The following is a 25789-nucleotide window of genomic DNA, read 5'->3' as shown; positions in this document are numbered from 1 at the left end:
TCTGAGTAATGTGTACCCAATCATTTGAAGCACTTACTATCTCTACACTCTCATGAATCTTAATGTAACAGGCTTCTATCAGGAAAAAATGAATTTTTTTGACCATCTGTACAGAAAAATCTCGATCATCGAGATTTCACCAGATGTGTAGCACTTGTGTAACCACATTTAAATTAATTTCTACGGTAATAAGCTCCCTTTAGATATTTCTGAAGAGTTTCTGTGAGAGATGTTTTATGTGTAGCCATATCTATGAAACACAGGACACTGATCACCGAAGACTGATGCATTGAACAGCTGTGCATTATGTCTGTTATGGAGTGTGAACAAAACAATTACAAAAATTGTACTTACCAGTAGTTGTGCATAAGAAAATTGTCCACTATATCATAAAATGTATGACTTAGTGATCCACACTCATTCTTAAGGGGTAATGTACATCAGTGACACTACGAAAGTTTTAATTTGACATTTCTGCAGCACTATTAGGAGAAGGAGATTTTGCCCAAGTTTGTTGTGGTTAAACATTACGTAAGGTCAACCGAAGTAAATAATATTTTACAGAGCACCAGCCTGGCCATCGTCAAAGAAAGGATATGACATACAAGTTATGAACTGGATATGAATGCACGCAGGTTATTAATTGCTGTGTCTATTTATCTGCTTATCTCTCAACTGCAAGTATATTGATATGTTGACAGCAATACAACAGCTAAAGAAACAAAGAAATTTGAGCGACTTGTAACCACACAAAAATTTTTGTCGTCTCGTGGAACAGCAAGCACTGTCCTTGACCTGTCAGACAAGATCCTGGATGAAGGGGCCATCTCCGCCCTTAATGGAGGACTGAATTTTGCACCTACACCACACACTGTACCTATCATGGAGTTCATTATTAGAGTGGAACAGGTAGTACAACATCTCCCACAAGACAATGCCGACGATGTACGAGTTACATCAGTTTCATTATAGCCTCAGCAAAGCTGCCCAAATCTAACATCAGTAGAGCAGAGAGAGGGGGAGGGGAGATTCCATGCATTGCGGAAAGATCAAGATGTTATGGTACTTCCAGCTGACAAGGGGAATGCCATGGGTGCTTTTTTAGTAGCACTGAATATTGCAGCAAAGGGGCATCGTTGTTGGAAGATGGCACATACAAATGCTTAATCTTAGAGCACGAGTTCCTAGACCTCTTAAGCCGTATGGATTACTTGAAACCCACAAGGAAGGTATTCCATTGAGGCCAGTTGTTAGCACTATTGGTTCTCCTACCTACAGGCTAGCCAAATTAGCCCAAAAAAAGGCCATGCTGGCAAAAAAATAAAAAAAATAAAAATAAAAAAAATAAAAAAAATGCACAAGCTGGAAATAATTTTAATCGACGTTAGGCATCCCAAATAAGGGTTGTATGAGTTTGCAATGGCTTCTGATTTCTGCTAAACTTTTGAGGGCTGAAAACAATGAAAGTTTTTAACTTTTTAGTTTCTCATTTATAACTTGAAAATAATGCATGCTACAGAAAATTTTGCCAATGCCAAAATGAAAGAGCATAAAATTTCATGTAGAATGATCTCCATACAAGTTAAAATTGGTTCAGCCATGTTGCTGCAATCACTCATAAAAAATCAGCATTTTTTACCAACTTCATGGAGAAGTGAGTAATGCTCATGTTACAGCACCTGTATCTCCAAAATAACTATTCCAAATGAAAAATACCATGCATCAGATTTATAGAGCATTAAATTCTACTTAAAAAGAGCTCCTATATTTTAAAATTTGCTCACTCCTATGCATAGATACCAATAAAATCATGAAAGTGTTTGTAGCGCTAAAATATTGCAAAGACATTTTTCTGGAGTATAATTACTTTTAAACCCAAGTCTTCCACATTGTCCAAATATTCAAATTTTAGAGCAATTTAGTTAGGTACCTATATACTTGGGTAGTTAACTCTATTTAGTAATTTGATTATTGAAGTAGGTAATTCATAGTTTTTCAAGTTAATTACTTGTGTAATGTTCATAGGTGTCCGCAAGGGAAGCGGAAGAGACAAGAGAGGCTACTTGCGTGTTCTTGGACTTAAGTAGGCTAAACCCAGAAACGATTATATATATTTTTATAGAAAACAACTTGTCACGAGTCATCAGCTGACCCAGTTTCTCAGTAATGACTTGGGAAGGGGAGGGGGGGGGGGGGGGGGAGAGAATAAAGTATACATTGTGGCGTCTCTCGCTCATCGGCACTCTATAAACCATCCTAGTGCCACTTTGCACTTTGGCAATAGGAACATGTTTACATCCCCTCCATACCGCCGTACCCCTAAGCTAACGGCTGGGCTGGTGCCCAGTGCTCCTTTGTGCAGACACTTCCATCTTCCGATGTGGACCATCCAGCTCCTCTAACATAGATTCATTTCCAAAAGTTGCTTAGGGAGAACTTTGCTTTGCTAAGTCTGCTATAAGATAGAGTATCAAATCGTGGCATCCGCCTCACCATCATTTGAGGTAAGTGGGCTTTGTGTTGCCTGTAGCAATCACCATGATAAGGCACTCAAACTCCTGAAACAGGAGTTTTCCCCTTGGTTTAAATGTCAATTGCAATACTGATCAGATCCACTCTGCAAGTTTCTACATGTGGGTCTTACATAAATGGATATGCACAGAATGTTTATGGTAATCATACAAAAAATATCAACCAATACCTATTTATTAGTCTCCCTTTGTTGCTTTCAGAAATCTCACTCTGGAGAAGGAGAATCAAACAATTGGTGATCTGGCATATCCCAATTAATGAAATTGTAGTTATTAACTTAATTTGTTTTGCCATTTGCAGGGTTCCACAACTTCTTCCCATTGTGGAAGAAGTGATGTGGGAATTCCAAGCACAGTTACATAACTTGGAGGAGAAAAAAACTCAACAACTAAACTATGTGTGCAATATTTCCATTTGGTTTCAATACTTGAATAATTCAATGGGGCTGACATAAATGGGGATTGGGAGTTGTACCTATCAAGTGTGAAGAACGAGATGCCCTACTTTCACACAAGTGGCCATTTCCACGACACCAAAACTAGCCAAATATACTTGGAAGATATGCAGGAGCTTGATAAAAACTCAGTCCTATTGAATGTGAGCAATTTGTAAATAAATGTTATTTTACTGTCAGATGAACCCAAACACAATGGTCAGGCATGTGGTGAGACATGACCTTCGAACACGTTCTCATGAGGGCTATATTCTCCTCTGGGGGCATGTCACGAAGACAGGAGGTTACTGATGGAATTCTGGCTAGGTGGTTTGCTGGAATGCCAACAGTAGTAGATGCTACACACCAAATTGACTAATTCTGTGGTGTATCGCTTACCTCATCAGATCAGCATGTTGATACCACAAATCTTGGATGAAAAGAGACAACACCGATGTGGATAAATTCAGTAAATAGTTTGATTCTCATGACCCATTCCTTCAAGGAACGTCCATCATATGCATTAGTACTGGAGTGTTGGTAGGTGATGACATCAACTGCCAAGAGGCTTATGAAAAGGGGAAAAAACACAGAAAATTTTCAATGGGAAAACTTTTAAGGAAGTGCAGTTCCTGAGGAAGATCAGAGTATGCCCCTACAAGCTGTGAAATGTACAATCAAGATGAATGGCGAACCAGTTCCTCTCAGTTCTGATACAATTTTCTGTCAAATTCCTTTCCATATGAAGTCATCACAATAGCTCAATTCATATTTCACCTTTAAGTAAGCCCCATATCCTTTATCTCTTTTTGATGATGATGGAATAATGCACAAGACAAGAAAATTGGACGTCTTTAAGCTGTTCAATCCAGTCAATGTTGAAATCACAAGCAACACAGTCTTCATCCTTGACGATGGGTTGCTCTTACACCGTGTAGTATGCAATACTGATTAAGTGTTTTCCTCCATAATTTAAAAGTACCTGAAGTATGTCAAAAAATACTTTGGGTCACAATGCACCATAGTGTTTGATGGCTACCGTGAGGAGGAGCTGAGAAAACCATAAAATATGCTGAACGTGCTCAAAGAGCATGCACTATGTCATCTGCTTCTGTTTTATTTGATGAAACAGCGTCACCAAATATGTCAAAAGAACAAATAATTGAACTTGTGAAGAAACATCTTATCTCAGTGCTGACAGAAAAATTATGTGGTGGAGGATATCAGGTCAAGCAGGCCATTGAGGATGCTGGCTCCTTGATTGTTGGCACAGATATAGAAAAGTCGAGACAGGGAGGCAATGTCTTCATTGTTGGGGAAGGTACTGACTTTTTGGTCCTGCTGACTGATGACTGTCACAAATATCTTTCTTATGAAACCTGGAAAATGCAAGCAAAGCACATCCATTAAACCCCAAAAGTTCTAAGCTCTCTGTAGAAGCCAGGAAACTTGTTATTTCTTCTGCCTTCAGTGGCTGTAACACCATCTCTACTTTTTTTGACATGGCAAACTAACATTTATAAACAGATTTCAAAAGAACATGAGCCTCCAACACGTCATCTCAGACTTCCTGGATCCCAACGCCATTCCTGATGTAGTAGCTGAGGCAGTTCATTGTGTTTGTACATGGGTGGGAGCTCCAAACCTTTGAGTAAAATTCATCTGCAACTGTTCCATAGAGCTATAACAAAAAATAATATCCTCAATTTGACATGTTTGCCTCCCACTGAAGATGCTACTCGCCAGCACTTCCTCAGGGTCTTCCTCTAGGGCCAGATCTGGAGGAACAATCAGCTGGATCCACTGACATGGGGATGGAAGACAACAAAAAATGTTCTGATACCCATTGCCACCACCCAAACTCCAGTGCCCCAGGAACTGCTCAATACAAAATCCTGCATGTGCAGAAAGGTATGTCAGTCAACTTGTTCCTGCAGGAAAGCATTCATAAAATGCTCGGCTATATGCAGTAATTACAAGGGGGCTTTCATCCTTTAATTGTCTAACAGAAGAGAACATCTTCCTTTATTCAATGCATATCAGGAATGAGATTGACACTGTCGAGGGAGAATTGGTTTACATCCAATGCCAGAAGAAGACAAAGAATTGGGCGATATTTCCTCCCTGGGACCATGTTCCCCGAAATGCAGAAAAACATTTTAAAAAATAAATAAATTGTAAGTAAATGTAAATACAGAACAATAATTCAGTAATATAAAGAATGTTTGTAAAGAGTTAACTATCTAGATAGGTATGTTCTTAATTAAACTGCCTTTGAATATTTGGACGAATGTGGATGATTTTGGGTGCAAAAGTAATTGGACTTGGCAGGATTTTAATGTTACAAATACTTTCATGATGTTATTGGTGTCGATGTATAGGAGTGAGCAAATTTAAAATTTAGGAACTCTCTCTAAACAGAATTTAATTTTCTACAACTCTGATGCAAGGTATTTTTCATTTGGAGTATTCATTCTTGAGTTACAGGCATTGGAACATGAGCATAACTCACTTTTTCACAAAGCTGGTAAAAAATGCCAATTTTTGGTGAGTGATTTTGGCTAAATGGCTGAACAGATTTTAACTTGTAAGTAGGTTATTCTACACGAAATTTTATGTGCTTTCATTGTGATGTTGGCTAAATTTTCTGTAGAATGCATTGTATTTGAGTTATAGGTGCAAAAATGAAAAAGCAAAAGAAATTCATTATTTTTCGGCCCTCTAAAGTTTAGCACAAGCCAGAAACCGATGCAAGCTTATACAACTCTTATTTGGGATGTCTGAAAGTGATTAAAATTATTTTAGCTTGTGCATATTTTTTAGTCAGCAAAAGTCTAATTTGCCTGGGCTAAATATTTAACCAAGTTGATGATTCCGATAGTTGACAGCTGCAGACATTACATCAAAAACCCTCAGATGCTTGTTGAGAAAAGTAAACAGATTAGAGTTGGCCCTAACAATGTCTCAGTCAGCGTGAATGTGGTCTCACTTTTTACGAAAGGGCCTGTGGAGGACACATTGAAACTGTTGACAGAGGATTTTCCTGCTGAAATGATAAAGTTGTTTCAACATGTTATGATGACCACCACTTCTTATATGGCAGTAAGTTCTATGAAATGACTGATGGAATCTACATCTACATCTATACTCCGCGAGCCACCTTACGGTGTGTGGCGGAGGGTACTTATTGTACCACTATCTGATCCCCCCTTCCCTGTTCCATTCACGAATTGTGCGTGGAAAGAACGACTGCTTGTAAGTCTCCGTATTTGCTCTAATTTCTCGGATCTTTTCGTTGTGATCATTACGCGAGATATATGTGGGCGGTAGTAATATGTTGCCCATCTCTTCCCGGAATGTGCTCTCTCGTAATTTCGATAATAAACCTCTCCGTATTGCGTAACGCCTTTCTTGAAGTGTCCGCCACTGGAGCTTGTTCAGCATCTCCGTAACGCTCTCGCGCTGACTAAATGTCCCCATGACGAATCGCGCTGCTTTTCGCTGGATCATGTCTATCTCTTCTATTAATCCAACCTGGTAAGGGTCCCATACTGATGAGCAATACTCAAGAATCGGACGAACAAGCGTTTTGTAAGCTACTTCTTTCGTCGATGAGTCACATTTTCTTAGAATTCTTCCTATGAATCTCAACCTGGCGCCTGCTTTTCCCACTATTTGTTTTATGTGATCATTCCACTTCAGATCGCTCCGGATAGTAACTCCTAAGTATTTTACGGTCGTTACCGCTTCCAATGATTTACCACCTATGGCATAATCGTACTGGAATGGATTTCTGCCCCTATGTATGCGCATTATATTACATTTATCTACGTTTAGGGAAAGCTGCCAGCTGTCGCACCATGCATTAATCCTCTGCAGGTCCTCCTGGAGTACGTACGAGTCTTCTGATGTTGCTACTTTCTTGTAGACAACCGTGTCATCTGCAAATAGCCTCACGGAGCTACCGATGTTGTCAACTAAGTCATTTATGTATATTGTAAACAATAAAGGTCCTATCACGCTTCCCTGCGGTAGTCCCGAAATTACCTCTACATCTGCAGATTTTGAACCGTTAAGAATGACATGTTGTGTTCTTTCTTCTAGGAAATCCTGAATCCAATCACAAACCTGGTCCGATATTCCGTAAGCTCGTATTTTTTTCACTAAACGTAAGTGCGGAACCGTATCAAATGCCTTCCTGAAGTCCAGGAATACGGCATCAATCTGCTCGCCAGTGTCTACGGCACTGTGAATTTCTTGGGCAAATAGGGCGAGCTGAGTTTCACATGATCTCTGTTTGCGGAATCCATGTTGGTTATGATGAAGGAGATTTGTATTATCTAAGAACGTCATAATACGAGAACACAAAACATGTTCCATTATTCTACAACAGATTGACGTAAGCGAAATAGGCCTATAATTATTCGCATCTGATTTATGACCCTTCTTGAAAATGGGAACGACCTGCGCTTTCTTCCAGTCGCTAGGTACTTTACGTTCTTCCAGCGATCTACGATAAATTGCTGATAGAAAGGGGGCAAGTTCTTTAGCATAATCACTGTAGAATCTTAAGGGTATCTCGTCTGGTCCGGATGCTTTTCCGCTACTAAGTGATAGCAGTTGTTTTTCAATTCCGATATCGTTTATTTCAATATTTTCCATTTTGGCGTCCGTGCGACGGCTGAAGTCAGGGACCGTGTTACGATTTTCCGCAGTGAAACAGTTTCGGAACACTGAATTCAGTATTTCTGCCTTTCTTCGGTCGTCCTCTGTTTCGGTGCCATCGTGGTCAACGAGTGACTGAATAGGGGATTTAGATCCGCTTACCGATTTTACATATGACCAAAACTTTTTAGGGTTCTTGTTTAGATTGTTTGCCAATGTTTTATGTTCGAATTCGTTGAATGCTTCTCTCATTGCTCTCTTTACGCTCTTTTTCGCTTCGTTCAGCTTTTCCTTATCAGCTATGATTCGACTAGTCTTAAACCTATGATGAAGCTTTCTTTGTTTCCGTAGTACCTTTCGTACATGATTGTTATACCACGGTGGATCTTTCCCCTCGCTTTGGACCTTAGTCGGTACGAACTTATCTAAGGCGTACTGGACGATGTTTCTGAATTTTTTCCATTTTTGTTCCACATCCTCTTCCTCAGAAATGAACGTTTGATGGTGGTCACTCAGATATTCTGCGATTTGTGCCCTATCACTCTTGTTAAGCAAATATATTTTCCTTCCTTTCTTGGCATTTCTTATTACACTTGTAGTCATTGATGCAACCACTGACTTATGATCACTGATACCCTCTTCTACATTCACGGAGTCGAAAAGTTCCGGTCTATTTGTTGCTATGAGGTCTAAAACGTTTGCTTCACGAGTTGGTTCTCTAACTATCTGCTCGAAGTAATTCTCGGACAAGGCAGTCAGGATAATGTCACAAGAGTCTCTGTCCCTGGCTCCAGTTCTGATTGTGTGACTATCCCATTCTATACCTGGTAGATTGAGGTCTCCCCCTATTACAATAGTATGATCACGAAACTTCTTCACGACGTTCTGCAGGTTCTCTCTGAGGCGCTCAACTACTACGGTTGCTGATGCAGGTGGTCTATAGAAGCATCCGACTATCATATCTGACCCACCTTTGATACTTAACTTAACCCAGATTATTTCACATTCGCATTCGCTAATAACTTCACTGGATATTATTGAATTCTTTACTGCTATAAATACTCCTCCACCATTGGCGTTTATCCTATCCTTGCGGTATATATTCCATTCTGTGTCTAGGATTTCGTTACTGTTCACTTCCGGTTTTAACCAACTTTCCGTTCCTAATACTATGTGCGCACTATTTCCTTCAATAAGAGATACTAATTCAGGAACCTTGCCCTGGATACTCCTGCAGTTTACCAATATTACGTTAACTTTTCCTGTTTTTGGTCTCTGAGGACGGACATTCTTTATCAACGATGATAATGTCCTCTCTGGTAAGCCGTCAGGTATTTTATCGTTTCGCCCAAGGGGGGGTCCCTCTAACCTAAAAAACCCCCGTGTGCACGCCACACGTACTCTGCTACCCTAGTAGCTGCTTCCGGTGTGTAGTGCACGCCTGACCTGTCTAGGGGGGCCCTACAGTTCTCCACCCAATAACGGAGGTCGATGAATTTGCAACCATTATAGTCGCAGAGTCGTCTGAGCCTCTGGTTTAGACCCTCCACACGGCTCCAAACCAGAGGACCGCGATCGACTCTGGGCACTATGCTGCAGATATTAAGCTCAGCTTGCACTCCGCGTGCGATGCTGGTTGTCTTCACCAAATCAGCCAGCCGCCGGAAGGAACCAAGGATGGCCTCAGAACCCAAGCGGCAGGCGTCATTCGTTCCGACATGTGCTACTATCTGCAGCCGGTCACACCCAGTGCGTTCAATAGCTGCCGGAAGGGCCTCCTCCACATTACGGACGAGACCCCCCGGCAAGCACACCGAGTGCACACTGGCATTCTTCCCCGACCTACCCGCTATTTTCCTGAGGGGCTCCATAACCCGCCTAACGTTGGAGCTCCCTATAACTAATAGGCCCGCCCTCTGTGACTGTCGGGACCTTGCCGGAGAATCGGCCACTGGCCCAACAGGCGAGGCACCCTGTGGTGGCTCGGAAACGATGTCATCACCACTAGGCTATGGGTTCTCCATTGTTTCTGGTAGTGGCCAACTTTTTATGGAAAATTTTAAGGAATGCGCATTAAATTTGGTTCCCCTTCATCCATCTTCATTTTATCGTTATGCTGACGATACATTTCTGGTGTGGCCGCACGGCGTAGGAGCTCTTGGGCACTTCCAAGAACAAATGAACAGTATGTGCCTAAGCATTCAGTTCACTGTAGAGATAGAGAAAGAAGGAAATCTGCCATTTTTAGATGTTTTGTTGCAACGAAAGTTGGATGGCTGTCTCAGCCACTCAGTGTACCACAAACCAATGCACACTGATTTATATCTTAGTATTAGGAGTTTTCACCATCCAGTTCAGAAGAGAGCAGTTTTAAATACACTAATACACAGAGCAAAAGCTGTTTCTGTTGAGGACCTCTTTGATTTTGAAATTAACCAGCTGAAGTACGTGTTTCAAAGGAATGGCTATGGGTCTTGTGAAATGAATTCGGTGTTTCCAAGAAAAGGAAATATGGAAATGTTGAACATTCACATGATGAGCCACTGTTTACATTGCTTTATTTCTGCAATTCCATATCCATCAAAATAGGCAGAGTCCTAGGAAGATGAGTTATAAGATCTATTTTCTGACCTCCTAAGAAGATAAAGGAGATGCTATGCCCTGTTAAGGACTGTCTCAGCCTCAGGCTCCCTGGGATTTATAACATCCATTGTGAATCCAAATTACGTTGCTCAGTCCATCCATACCAAAATGACCATTGTGCAGGACATGAACAGCATATTAAAAATTGAGAACTGGAGAAATAGGCAGTTGGTAAGTGTGGCCTCACAAACAAAAACAAAATATTGTTTGTGGAAACAGAAGTTTTGTCCCAAGCTCCTACATACTGGAGTTCTGTAATTGAAGAGGCTGTAGAAATTAGAATGTGTGAGAAGAACTTCAGCTGTGATGATGAATATAATCTTAGTGGTGAATGTACCGTAAGCACCCTCTTGATGCAGAGAAGAGGCAGAGATATTTATCACAATGTCTACACAGTGACACGGATGGTAGTGCTTCCAGTGCAAATGTCGACACTATCTATGACAGAACTGCATAATTACTGACCAGTCAGAAGCCATCTTTGGGCTATATGAGGCCATCACAACAGCAATTTTGACAGTCAGTCACTCTTGATAAAGCCAATGGACATAATCATCGAAAGCTCAATGTTGTTCATTGAATTGATGTGGCAGGAAGTCTAACAATTGTTTTATACTGCATACTGTATTCCTCCCAAAAAATATTCAGCTCTAGTAGCAATAAGTGTAGATTTGCATTAACCATAACTAGTTGACCATCTTTTGTACATTGTTTTCCTTTGGCAGTGAATTTTCTCTGGTGTTTGAAAAAATAAATAGCCATGTATAAGAGAGTGAATATAATTATCAAATTGATGTTCTGTCTTCCTATTGAATATTTTTCAGGAAGGGTCAGCTTTGGCTACCTTCAAGCATCACACAGAGCCGGTGACTACAGTCGAGTGGAATCCTGTGGATTCAACAGTTTTTGCATCTGGTGGTGCTGATAATCAAATAGCCCTTTGGGATTTAGCTCTGGAAAGAGATGACACTGCAGAGGAGGAAGATCTGAAGGTAATTTTTTTTTCTGTGTATAATCTTCATTAAAATCACATTGCTAAATATGTGCAAGTACTATAGTCCAAAACAACAGAAAAAATGCTTCAAACTACAGTTCTGATGTACTACTTGTACTTTAGCAATTGTGACTCTTTTACTGTTAGTCATTGTGACTAACTTTTTGACTGTTTTGTAACATGTACAGTATCTCTGGCCTGTCTGCTCTCTATTCCTAGCAAGATATTCAGTTTTCGTGATGATGTACTCATTGATGACTTAATTGAATGGGAACTTGTAAGCTGGAAGTAATGCGTGCATTTAGCCATTAAAATAACTACAAGGGTTGTATCAAAATCAAGGTTCCCAATGAGCTACACCCTCGAGGGAAGGTGCTAGGCTAAATCCAACAATAGTGCCATGCGCAGCGGTTCCCCCACTCTTGAGCCCGCCTGTCCATGATTTGCTACGACGCTCAGTGTTGGATGGGCAGCCATCAGAGATGGAAGTATTAATCACCGCTCCCACCAAGTGCAAGGTTTGAGCAGTAATCCGGTTTCTCCATGCAAGGAAAGTACTGCCCATGGAGATTCATCGACAACTGACTGAGGTTTATGGTGAAGAGTGCATGTCTGTTCAGCATGTCCGCAAATGGTGCAGGGCTTTTGCTGAGGGTCGCATGGAAGTTCATGATGGAGAACGGAGTGGAAGACGGCCGGTTTCAGATGTGATTTTCCAGAAGATCAACAGTGAGCTGCTCAAAGTTCGTAGGGTCACTGTCTTTGAACTTGTTGAACGCATTCCTTGAAGCTTCTCATGGCACAATTGAAAGAACTTTAACAGAACCATTGGGTTGTCGCAGGGTGTGCTCACTGGGTACCCCGGATGCTGACTGATGGACACAAGGAGCAACTCCTTGACGGTGCTCGCAAGTTTCTTCAACAGTGTGAGGGGGCAGGCAACAAGGAGAAGTTGTTGGACTCTATTGTTGCAGGAGGTGAAACGTGGGTGTTTCACTACATTCCTGAAACAAAACAACAATATCGTCAGTGACGTCACTCCGGTTCACTGCCACCAAAGAAATTCAAACAAACTGTGTTTTGGGATCAGAAGGGGGTACTCCTCATCGATTTAATGCAACCTTGGATGACAGTAAACTGAGACAGATATTGTGAAACATTGACCAAACTTCCGCAAGCAGTCCAAAGTCACCAGAGAGGACAACTGACAGAGGGAGTAGTGCTTCTTCATGACAATGCTTGACCCCACATCGCTCGTCAAACACAGCAGCTTTTGAAGAAATTTGGGTGGACTGTTATGCTCCATCCCCCGTACAGCCCAGACGTAGCCCCCAGCGATTATCACCTCTTCTCCAAACTAAAGGAACACTTAGGTGGCAAACGCTTCAAAAGCGACAATGATGTCCAAGCAGAGGTCAAACACTTTCTCAGTGGGTTAACGGGAGTCTTTCTTGACTTAGAACTACAAAAGCTGGAGTACCGTCTTGAAAACTGTGTGAACAAATGGAGACTGTTGAAAAATAAACAAAAGTGTAAGGTTTTCAACAATATATAAATTAATAACAATAAACAATGTTTTCTGTTTAAAAAATTATGGGAACCTCACTTTTGGTACAACCTTCACATCTTAATTTACCTTCCTTGTAATTATTTTTTATTTCTTGGTTCAGTAACATTAAATGGCAGTATGTGATCATCAAATGGACTGCTTGAGGAACACTAGAAGAAGAAATTTAGATACACGTCAATTCTAGTTTGTGTTGCCCTTCTTGTTGTTGAAAGACCATCTCACATTAAATTTTTGGGTTCATAATTTTTCACGTTTTCATTATGTAATTGTAAAGAATTGTGGCAAAGCTTTTTCCATAATCTGAAACGTTTACAATTTGATAACTTCAAGTCTCTTTTGAGAATATTTTGCTTATTTGTTCCTAAGCAAATACATGTCTGTTGTCTAGGTTTTTGTTTGTGAAATGCACCAAATTATTATTGAGATACAGATGGCAGTGCAGAATATAGTATTCTTTCTGTAATGACTCCATCTGAACAGTTTTGGTACATCGAGATCAATTTTTTGGGATTTGGAATTACATATAGCAATGTCATTCTGGATACTGGAAGGCTTAATGTTCTCTATGGAGTAATATTCATTATAAATCATGGTATTGTGGCTATATTGTTTCCATGACAGTTGAACAGGGCTACAACAGTGTGTGCTTGGTGGAAACAATATTTAATTCTAATGATTTCGTATATCTTTGTTGAAAAAATATGTATGCTATGATGCCCAGCACGCAGTGGAGGAAGTTTCTTTTATCATGTTAAGTTAGTGATTTATACTTATTATTATACAATTAATTTTGTCTGAATTAAATTTGTATACTTAATGAAATTGTGAAATTCATTTGCTTCTCTAAGCAGCATGTAGCTGTCCGATAATGCAAAACGTCATATGAAATTTTACACACATCATCATGCTGTATGTTTTGGTCAATGTTACACTTGGAAATTATAGTTGGTAATCTCTTAAAAATATACCCCCAATAATTATTATAGAAAGTGTTTTCACCATCTGTCTTAAAATGTGAACATATTTTACATCATCTTACCCTGGCAATATTCCAGTTTCATTACAGATCTGTGAATGTGTCGAGTCTTTAATCTAACACTGATTTCTGTTGTAAGATACTCTTATAGATGACTCTTAAATCATATCAATCTAACAGCAACTGTCTGTGAACTGATAAAGTATATTCTTTCTTTGTTTTTATTCTTTTTTTGTGTTTTATCTGTTTGTATGATCGATAAATTAAAAATTTTTACAGTGAAAACTAAAATCCATATGCTTTCACTTCAGAGAAAACTGCTGTGATTGCCACCATCACCCAATCTCTCAAAGTTTCGAGCATGGTAGTGAGGCTGTGAGGACAAAGAAAAAGTTCATTCATTAGTGAAATGCACTACACTGGCTTATTGTTGACAAGCTGTTTCCATTCAGTGAGTCAATATGACCAAGTCAATATCGGGCTTAAAAAAATTATAGTTGAAGCATCAAAAGTGTATTAAGTGCCTTCTTTTCAGGACATATGTACAGGGTGAATCACTTGAAAGTTGCACCAAAAATATTGTTGTAATGGAAAGTGCTCTTGATGTCTGGTTTTCACAGACTTGATTGCTAGTCAAGGGGTCTTATCGTTAGACAATAGAGAGATTGTAATAATACTTAGAAAGTGTATTTTTTGTGCAAACACACACTTTTTTTGAAATGAACAATGCCTATTGACATTAACAAACTAAAAGTAGAGTACAATAGAACATTAGTGGAGTTTCTTGGAGTAGTCTAGTGCAAGTTGTTAATGAAATGTTGTATTTTGGAAAGTTCCAACTTTTGCTTGTGCCATTCAGCTTGCATAGTTGCTAGGTATAATGTTGTTATGCTTGCTTACAGTGTGCTTGTGTGTTTTATGAGTGCATTGGAACTTGCTACTCAGTTAGTGTGTCACAGTCCAAACAGTAGGTTGTGAGTGAACGATGGGACTTACCAGTGCAGAAAAAGCCAACATGCTTGTGGTGTATGGAGAGTGTAAGAGGAATGCAGTTTGTTCTTGTACAGTGTATGTGGCTAGACGTACCAATAGACGTCAACCATTTGGCAGTTACGTATCGATCTCTTCAACCAGTCAGCTGAAAGTTGTAGTGGAACACCTAGACAACATAACAGAAGGAAACAAGTGACAATAGAAGATGGGGAAATTAATGTTCTTGTTGCTGTTGCAGTTGATCAGCACATTAGCTCTTGTACAATCACCTGAGGAAGTAGCATGACTCAGACAAGTGTCCTACATATTCGCCATCGACATAGGTTTAACCCCTATCACACCTATCTCCATCAAGAGCTTCATGGAAACAATTATGAGAATCGTGTTAACTTCTGCACATGGGCATTAAGACAGGATAATTCAGATGTATCATGTATATTGTTTAGTAATCAAGCCATGCTTACCAATCATGGCCAGGTAAACCTCTGAAACGTGCACTATTGGTCTGTTGACAGTCCCCCTTGGCCTTGTCAGGTGGAACATCAGCATCAGTGGAGTGTAGTGATAGTGAAGTGTGGGATAGTGAAGCATCAGCTCATAGTCCTGTTTTTGTAGATGGAAACTGAATGTGCACAAGTTTCGCAACTTCCTAGCTGACCATGTTTCACGGATGTTAGAAGATGTTCCTCTGCAGACTAGGAGGACTACCATCATGCTGGCTGTCCAGCTCATAGTGCATGAAGTCAGACAGAATGTCTTCATGAATTGTTTCAAAATCATTGGATTGGATGCAGAGGACCTGTACCTTGGCCAGCTCGTTCCATGGATTTGATGCCTGTAGACTTTTTTTCTGTGGTGAAAACTGAAAGATGCTGTACACAACAACAAACCAACTACACCCGATTATATGCAATGAAGCATTATTGCATCCTGCTCGGACATCTCCACTAAAATACTTGCACATGTGCAGTGGTTGTTCCATACCAGACTGGAAGTGAGTATTGCAACTGCCGGTGGTCATTTTGAACGCAATCTGTGATGGTCAGTTGTTTTGTTACTGGTCAGAATGCACATAGCTACTGTGTGCACTTGGTTTATTCTTTAGTGTGTGCTACCACAGATATTGTACAAGTGTCAGTGTGGGAACTTTTCAAAATACAATATCTCGTAAACAACTCACACTAGAATCCTGCAACAAACACCACTGACATTCTAAGGTACCCTACTTATAGTTTGTTAATGTCAATAGACAGTGTTCCATTTAAAAAGTGAATATTTGCACAAAAATACATTTTCTAAGTACTAGTACACTTTGGCTAACGATATAAGCCCCTGACTATCAATCCATTCTGTCAAAAATACACATCAATAGAACTTCCCATTTCCACAATATTTGGAGTGTGTGTCATAGATAATTCACCCTGTATGTTATGGTGTAGTGATTGTCTCGCGTAGATCCATTGTTCAAGATTTCCCATTGTTTGTGTATAAAAATGTTTAGTCACAAAAATAGTTATAGATCTAATTTACATCGCTGCAAGACTTTTTGTTTAAAGGTATTGTAAGCAGGTATTTGACATGGATTATGACCAGCAACAAGTTTTGCTGCTTTCTTTATGTTGGTTTGTAAGGTTCAATTACTTTGTTGCACGAGGTATTAATCTTGCATCAGGCTGAAAATTTAATTGTGTTTAAAAGTTTTTCACTTCTTCACACAGTACTGAAACAGTTCTGAGTGTTAAGTTTATGCCTTGATGTAGTGTCCACACCATTTTGTGGAATTTGACTGTTGTTTATTTTTACATCGTGACTGGTCATTTGTTACTGAACCAAGATTTGGGTCTTATGTACCCCTACCAGATACATATACCAGTGAATGGCAACCAATGAGTTAAATTAGAAAATTCTCTTCTGGTCACTTTCTGTGGCATGATGCCAGTATACTATTTTGATGCAATATCTTGTTTATTTCTTGTCGTCTTTCATTTGTTCCCTTTCTTGTGTAACAGTAGAATTTCATTTATAAGTCTGTTTTGCATAAATTCCCATTTGGAAATATAATTTTATTATTTGAGCATATACTATTTCATGTTACCATAATTTCAGAATAAAATTTGATTCCAACATCTCCTGATGTTAAAAGTACTGCTGATACTATGATTATAATAGGAAAATACAAGTTTATTTATCTGTATTCATCCAATGATCATCTCACGATGATAAAACGATTTGTCAAGGGAATACAATGCCAATTAGTAGGCCAAAATATAACACACATCATGCTTAACATGCTTCAAGAGGATAGGACTGGTGGCCTGTGGGATTGGACAGGTGCTTGGCCATATCTTAGATTAAGGACCATCCTGGAATTTACCATAGGGACCCAGGAAAACCAAGGAAAACTCAGATCTGGATGGCAGGAGTCTCGAATATGAGATCAGCGTTGTGACAGCTTGACTGCCTCATTCGCTAATTCTGTGTTACATAATGTACCTTCATTTACACACACATTGTTTCAGGTCAATTGCTAAATAAAACTTAGTTTCCTTCTTCACTGCTCACACACTGGGGGCACCCACTGATGACTCCTGGACTCCTTCCAATCATTTGTGGTGTAAAACATAGTTCCACTTTTCATTGTTGCTCACACTAAGACACCCACTGATGACTTCTGCATTGGAAAGATGTTGTTATGACCCTTGCCTCAATTCCAGACTGCACACTCAACTGTCCACCTGAAAACCTGAGCCAATGGATGCTATTGTCGTGCATTATACATTTTGACAGATGACTGTTGTGAAAGCAGTAAACCGTAAGCATGTACTGAAATGAAATGTGACAATGTACTGTAGTTACCCCTGTCACTGCTATCCACTACTCTGAGTCCTCTAAGTAATCTTTAGTTGTGTAATGTGCATTACTTGTGAAGAACATTTTAGCTGACTTTTTACACAAATTTGTTTTAGTAGTATTTTTCACTTCCTTTGACAATGTATTACACAATTTTACCCCAAATATAAAATACCTTTTTGAGTTTTTTTGTTTGTTTTCTCTGAGTAAATATAACTCAAAACTAGACCTTCTTCCATGATCAGGAATAGAACTATTGGTGTAGTATTTGTCACATCTTCCCTGAAATGCACCACAGACTTGTTTATGTACTCACTTGCTGCAGTAAAGATGCCTAATTTTTTAAATAGCTCTTTACAATGAGCCTGACTACTACTTCCAGTTCTTGCGGGCCTTTTCTGCTGTTTAAAAACTGTGTCCATTTTTTGGCCTTCGATCGCCAAAAAAGAATCCCATAGATAAGAATTGAGTGTATGTAAGGATTGTGTGTCGCCACAAGGCACTGGCTGTTACAAACTGATTCTAACATCCTAGGAGCATAGCATGGTGATGACATTGTTTTTGCCAGTATCTTTGTATGTTCACTCCATGTTAGCTAAAAATTAATGTTCATTCCTAAAAGCTTTGTTTTTTACACAATCTATAGACTTTCCATCTATGCTTAAAGTGACAGAGTTGCTTCCTTTCTTTACCCTGAAATGCTTACAGTTCATTTTCTTTATGTTCAGTGTTTATTTATTACTACTGCCCAACTGTAAACATCCTTGAGGATCTTATTTGCTTTTTCTAATAGGAGTTCTGATGTTTTATCAATGACTATGGTGTTGTTGTATAGGCAGAGAGAACTTTTCCTCCATGTCTTACTCTGCCTGAAAGTCATTGATACATATTAAGAAAAGAACTGGACTCAATACACTACCCTGAGGAACACCATTGTTTATATATTTCTTCTCTGATAGTTAATTTTTTATTAAAACATCATCAGCACACATGTGAACACTCTCCACCTTTTGCGGCCTGTTTTCCAAGTAAGACTGAAACTATTTATTCACTGTTCCTCTGATACTTAGTGCTTCTAGCTTGCTCAGTAGTATTTTATGGTCAACAATGTCAAATGCCCTGGAAAAGTCAAAGAAAATCCCTGGTCAAAAACTTCAAGTACAACTTTTGTGAACTCTGCAATGACTGATATTGTACTTCTTCCACTTCTAAATCCAAACAGTGCATCTTCAAAGAGGCTGTATTTACTCAAATAACTTATCAGTCACTCTTTCATAACTGCTTCAGTTATTTTCAAGAATGAAGACAGCAGTGAAACTGGCCCATAGTTTTTCATTGCTTTCTGCATAACTTTTCTTTAGCAAGGGCACCACTCGGTCATGCTTTGTCTATAATGGAAAACATATGAACTAAAAGAGCCATTTATTTTGCTTGTTAATGTATGCTGTCCATGCACACCTTCAGAACAGAGGCAGGAAATGTATGTGTGCCTGCTGCTGACTTTGTATTTTTTTAAATTGTTGTAGTGTCTTCCTAACTTCAAGCTCTGTTGTGGAAAACATCATTATTGTGCTTGCTGTGTATGGATGGGTGCTATGTGTGTTTTATGAAGAGTTTGCTGCAGCTTCTCCAAAATACCAGACACAAAATTATTTACTAAATTTGGTAATTTCTGGGGACTTACTATTTTTCTATTCCCTCTTTAATTTGTATGTTGTTACGCCTTTTCCAGTCTTGTTTTATAACTCCCCCAACCACACACCACTTTACTTTTATTTCTACATTATATATCAAATTGTCATTGGATTATTTTTGTCACAAGCAGTACCCTCCTGTATATTTTTTGTTGTGTCTGTGATAGAACTCAAGGAAATATGGATTAGTCCAGTGCTTTTCGAAGGAATGAGAAATTTGTCTCTCTGAGGACTTTCTAATATCTGTAGTTATCCATATATTTTCTTTATCTGCAAGGAGTAAAAGTGGCTACGTTTGGAAATGTCAGCTCAAAAATTAATTTAAACAACATCCAGAATTTAGAGAACTTAGCATCTATGTTGCTTTCCGTGTACACTTCATCCCAGGTTTAATTTGCCATTGGTCAAGAAAAAGTATGCATTTTATGACCCCAGGAAATCATTTTGTAGGCCTGCAGTTTTGCAGATTTCACTGAGTGTGTCTTTAACTATAATATTTGATCCAAAATCTCTTTCAAATACTTCACAATTTTTCCTGTTAATTTCCATAAGTTCATGATCTGAAACTGAACTTTCTGAGATCCTCATAGCAGTGTTTACCATTTGTGCTGCACTGAAAGCACACAAAATGTCACAGAAGTTATTACTCATTTCACCCTCAACATCTCTGTTGATATTCATGCCTCCACACATTATTATGCGTGTTTTGGGGACTGAGACCCTTTCCAAGACTTCAGTTAATTTGTTCAAGAAAGTGTTCATATTACTGCTAGATGAGCAGTAAACAACAGAATGATTGGCTTCTTGTAGGTGTCTCGCTTTGTTACTTCAGTTGCTGACAGCTCAAAATGCCTCGTTTACACTAATTGTGGTCATATCTCTAGCTGTAAAATGTGTGCCATCCCTGAAATAGATAAATGATCCCCTGCCTCTTAAGGTAGACCTTCAGTAGCATCTTGCACGTTCATATGATGATAGCACTATAGACTGCGATACACCGTCTCAATGCCAGTGCTTTGTAATGCGTACTACCATGCTCCTCAAGTACTGTCATTCAACTTCAGGCTGGTGTACTTTAGTCTTAATGGACTACACATTTTGATGAATAATAGATAATTCTGTACGAATTTCCAAGGTGCTTGCCCACTTCAAAGTGGCACATTATTTTTCCTGCTTATATGGTGCAGAAATCTCCAAGTTGTTGGAGACCCTCTTAAGACAGGGGAGCCTGTCGTCATGGCTTATCCTAAAAAAGCCCTAGTTCCCGTACCTATAACAACAGATGTTTGACTGTGCATGGCTCCACACCCACCCATTACACTCTCACTGATCAACTCCACCAACCTTCCTTCACTAAACCTGCTGAGGTGCAGACCATGCTTAGTGTAACCCCACCTTCCGATAGTCCTCACTTGCCCCACCACAAAGTGTGTGTGGCCAACAGTCATCAACACCATCTCCAGCTCCATATTGACATGCCTCACAGCAAGACGAGACTGATTGTGCCACTGGAACAGCACTACTGTGCTCACATTGATGCCCCCAGTTAGGGAAGCAATCTTATTCATGTCAACACATATGAAGTCTGTCCCTGTCCCTGTCCAGGTTGTTCCTTGCCCCACCCACTATCACTACCTGATACTCTTTTGCGTAGCTCTTACACAAAGGCCTTAAAACTTCAATCACCTAATACAGCCCAGCACATGGCTTGAAAATGTTAGTGACCCAATACTCCTCCCCAACTTCTCCTGCAATCGGGGGCCAACACCTCGGACATTACTGCTACTTAGCAGCAGCAGCAGTACCTTCTCCCTAACATTAGTGTTATTCCTAAGCTTCCTAATCACAGGCAGAGTCTACTGCACATATGCTACTCCTGTGTCATCCTCTCCCTTCAAGGCTGGCACCTGAAACATGTTGCTGGGAGCCACAGTAAAACTATCAGACTCTGTTCTCCTTGTATTAGCCCTAATACCAGCTGCCAGTTCCCAGCCACCACCCTGACCCTTACCTTCCCTTAACTCATCAGTGCTCTCTCTCTCTCTCTCTCTCTCTCTCTCTCTCTCTCTCTCTCTCTCTCTCTCTAGCCTGAGCCAACAGTTATTAATAATTTATGTTTTAGTTATTAGTTTTGTTTTATGAAACATTTTCAGCCTCTGATGATTATCATTAGTTCATATTGTTATCATTAGTGTTCATCTTCTTTTTCTGAATTGTCTTTGTACTTAATTTACAGGATATACCACCTCAGCTGCTGTTCATTCACCAGGGTCAAAAAGATATCAAAGAACTCCACTGGCATCCACAGCTGAAAGGTGTCATCCTCAGCACAGCTCTCAGTGGCTTCAATATTTTTCGTACAATTAGTGTGTGATAGTCTTCCAACAGAGACTGCAAGCAAGGGAAGACTAATGTGGACTGTAATCATTCCAGAGGGAGTGATTGGATAAGTTGTGAAGGGGTAATCTTTGTCCCATGGATACACTGGGGGGGGGGGGGAGGGGAGGAGGGGGGGAGGCGGGGAGGCAATGATGTAGGAAAAGACAGTGCTACTTACTGTAAACAAGACACATGTTAAGCTGCAGATAGGTGCAGTTAAGCCACTTACATAAAGCTTTCAGCCACAACCTTCATCAGCAAAAGAGAAACATACACCATTCATACACACAAGCAAGCACACCTCGTGCACACGTGTCCGCCAACTCCAGCATCTCGGGCCAGAATGCATTCTAGCTCAAGTGACTTTTAATTGTGCCTGTCTGCAACTTAACATGCCTTCTTTGCAGTTAGTAGCAATCTGTCTTTTGCAGCATTGTTGATATTTCTACCTGGAGTTTCCATTGTTTAAATAAAGTATTTTATGCAGTAATTCAATGATCCAAAGGGCAATGAATTGTGCTTTGTTGACTATATGTTTGTATAATTTTACAAAAATGCATTAGACTCAGACTAGTGCTTACTTGCCTAAGTTTTTCGCTCTATATATTGAACTGAATAAAAAATTTTCGAGAAGCTTTTTTCAGGAAATTGTGCAAAAGTTTGATGACTCAGACATTTAGTGAACTTACTGTTGTATATTATTGTATTGTACTTGTGGTTATTGAGATGTATTGAGTAAAACCTCTGCTGAAGGTTGATTTTCTAGTTATCTTTTAAACATCAGAGTGTGAAGAGATCAGATGAAGTGAACTTCTGTCATCAAATTTTCTTTCTCTTTTATATAAAGTTATGTTCCTTGAGATTACAATTTACAAAAAACAGATCACTATGTAATGCACGCACAGACTATTGCCTCAAATGTATTTATACATTTCCCGGTGTCCCAGGGGTTTCATTGATGCTTGTACTTATGTGTGTAGTATATGGAAGTGCATACACTGTCTAGTCTGCTGTTCTAAATATGCCTTAAATTATTCAGTCGCCGTTAGTGCTCATGGGTTTCGACCTGCTATTTGGTTCAGGTCTGTCATGCTAATCATTTTTCATCACTCGGCAGTTATTTGCAGAGTTGTAAGATAGGTTGTTCTTCAGCTAACATCATCAAATCAACAAATACTCAGATGTCAGTTTAAAATATGTATTCTTCAACTTCATAAACATTTCACGTCTTGCAGAACACCAAATTAATATCCCGATTATCAGAGCTGAGAGTGTTCTCTCTGTGATAGATTGTTACAGACGATCCAAATCAACTCTATTTCGTATTTCTGCACAGAGGAGAACCCGATCGCGAATTGTCATGCATAGCAGTATTCCATGGGCAGACCTCATCTCTCACATGGAACCAGTGTCCCTACAGCACAGCAGGTGGCAATACTGCTCATACTGCTCCTCAGACGTACAGCATCCATGTATTATTCCATCTCTGCGCAGAATTTCTCACACAGAGGGCTGTCTGGTCTTTTTGCCTAACTTGCACATTAAGAAACGGTCCAACACATCTCAGCTGTTAAGCCAAGCCTTGAATGTGACATGCTAGTTGATGCAAAATAGCCTGTGCCACTACAATTTATTACTTCTGCATTTGTGTTCCATTAGACAAAGTTTAGAAGAGGTGAACGTGCCAACGCCACCTGTCTGTGTTTATCCACTGGAGGTCAGGTTATTAAAAAAAAATATTTTTAAGTAGGTGGTATGTATAGTTGGAATGAAATGAATTTAAATGATGGATTTCACTGTGGCTCAGTCAATAGACGTAACTGTAGTGAATGTATGACATTTATTATGACATACATAGTGTCACTAGTAATTGTACATGGTGGCACCCAGTCAATGAATATTTTAGGGAATTGGTTTAAAAAAATTTTTTCAAAGGCCCAGTCAAATCTTTACAAGTGTTCTCCCCAAGTAACTTACCCTGTGCCTATGTGACACAAGTCGCTTGTCTTTCAAAACTAGGCAGTTCTGTCCAGTTAAAGTTGCTGACAAGATACACCTTGAGTCCTCTGCTGAAACTGCTAGTGAATTCACATAATTGGTTTTAGCCAATAGCATGTGCAGGATACCGATCATGTGTGTGGACACTGGAGTGGTCTGTGGTGTAGAACACAGTTGCTTCTCTCTCATGTAATTCAGACCTTGAGCAGAAAAGATGTCTTTTTGGAAAGCAGAGCCTCTGGCTCTGCTTTAATACCTGGCCACTAACGTAAGTTAACATGAACCGCTTCCCCTTACGTTGCCCATTTCAATTAATTGTTCAACCTCCTAGCCTGGTCTAAACCTGGTAACTTCCGACCCTAGGCACACCCCTTGTACACCGTACATTGAAATACATCCTCTTTATTGTAACTAATTTCCTGTTTTGTTATTTAACAGCAGCCCTGGATGCCCCCTCTCAAAACCTGACCGCTCGACCTCCTGCACACTGCCGCCACGAGGTATACGCAACAACCCCCCCTGCCCCCCTTTTCCCAAATCCTGTATACATCTACTACATAATTGTGTTTATAAATGTAATCACTTAAAACGCAGGTGTCAAAACCAGCATGAATAATAATGAGTGTTCGATCTTAAGCTTGGTCCAGTTGGTAAATACTGTAAGATTCAGCTGAAGTTTTGCTGGAAAATGGGTTCTTAATTACTAGCTACTTCCATATGATCCCGGACAAGTAAAATTTCGTATCATAGTAGACGGTGTCAAAGATAACATTCACAGGAAGTGTACAGCTGTGTTCTTTTATAAAAGTACAATTTTGCATAAATGTTATAGATGTATAATAGTTTGTTCTTGCTTTACTTTGACCTTTCAGAGTTAATAAACACAGTAACACAGAAACTGGATTACTATCTAATTGAGGAATAGACAATTAGAAGTGAGTTTATTATAAAAAGTGTGATAGATCTTATGTTGGATTACTCAGAATGTATGTGTCATTTAGTAAGTACTGGAACCTTCTAAGGGGCAAGGATACAAAAGAAACATGCCTGCCCCAAAAAGAGAGATGTGTGAAAGGAAGGATGAACATATATAAAGGGGATAGGCAAAATAATGTGAACACCTGTACTTAGTTGGGAATGGTTTGTTAATAAGAGGTTGGACCGCCATTTGCCCATAATACAGCTGTGATTCTTCTTGGAATACTGGTATGTAATGACTGTATAGTCTCCAGTGGAATATATGCTACTCTCCGATCAGAACTTCATCTAACTCCTGTAGTGACGAGGGAGGTAGAAATCTGCTCCGGGATCTGCACTCCAATACTGCCAACAAGGGTTCGATAATGTTCAAGTCCGGGGACTCTGCTGGCCAGGGAAGACGCTGCAGTTCAGTTGCATGCTCCTCATATCATGATTGTACTTTCCTGGTTGTGTGAATGGGTGCATTATTGTCCTGAAATATGGCATCATTGGGGTACAATATTTGAATCATGGGGTGCACCTGATCACCTAAAATGTTCATATAATCTCTGGCTGTAACATGGCCTTTGAGATTATTAATGGGACCAGTGGAATACCATGGAATGGCTTCCCACGCCATCACACTTCCACCTCCATGCTTAACCGGTGAAATCAAGCAATCAGGATTGCAGGCTTGTTTCAGCATTATCCAGTTGTAAACCCAGCTCAAGGTTGGAAATAATGAAAACATTGGCTCATAGGACCATATGTGTTTCCACTGATCAGCCGGCCAGGCTTTATGCTCCTGACACCATGTTTTACGCTTCTATGTCTTTGTTGTCATCACTAATCATTTTGGTATAGCAGCTTATTCATGAATATTCACTTTAAGGCGTTCTCGGCGGACAGTGTTGATAGATACGGGGTCTTGAAGATGGCTGTTGAGCTCTGCACTCACTTTAGCTGCCATAGTTTTGTGTTGTTTTGACACAATTCTTGTTAGTTTGCAACGATCTCTTGTCATTTAGTTTTGATTTGCGCCCACTATACATTTACATGATGATGTCTTTCCATGCTAATCATCCTCCATAATCTGCCCTCT

At 39.7% G+C, this 25789-nt stretch overlaps 1 protein-coding gene across 1 annotated transcript in view; it reads left to right on the top strand.

Annotated features, from left to right (window-relative positions):
* Nucleotides 1-21817, top strand: part of LOC124606654 (glutamate-rich WD repeat-containing protein 1) — a 73998-nt gene extending 52181 nt beyond the window's left edge. Inside the window, exons 7-8 of the mRNA XM_047138656.1 lie at nucleotides 11098-11265; nucleotides 21587-21817. Of these exons, the coding sequence (XP_046994612.1) occupies nucleotides 11098-11265; nucleotides 21587-21724 (306 nt within the window). The 3' untranslated portion in view covers nucleotides 21725-21817. The remainder of the gene's footprint in view (nucleotides 1-11097; nucleotides 11266-21586) is intronic.
* Nucleotides 21818-25789: the final 3972 nt, after the last annotated feature.

This window comes from Schistocerca americana, chromosome 3 (assembly GCF_021461395.2).
Source record: "Schistocerca americana isolate TAMUIC-IGC-003095 chromosome 3, iqSchAmer2.1, whole genome shotgun sequence".
NCBI classification, from domain to species: Eukaryota; Metazoa; Arthropoda; class Insecta; order Orthoptera; family Acrididae; genus Schistocerca; species Schistocerca americana.
Note: the sequence above shows the minus strand (reverse complement) of the source record. Positions and strands in the feature narration are given on the sequence as shown.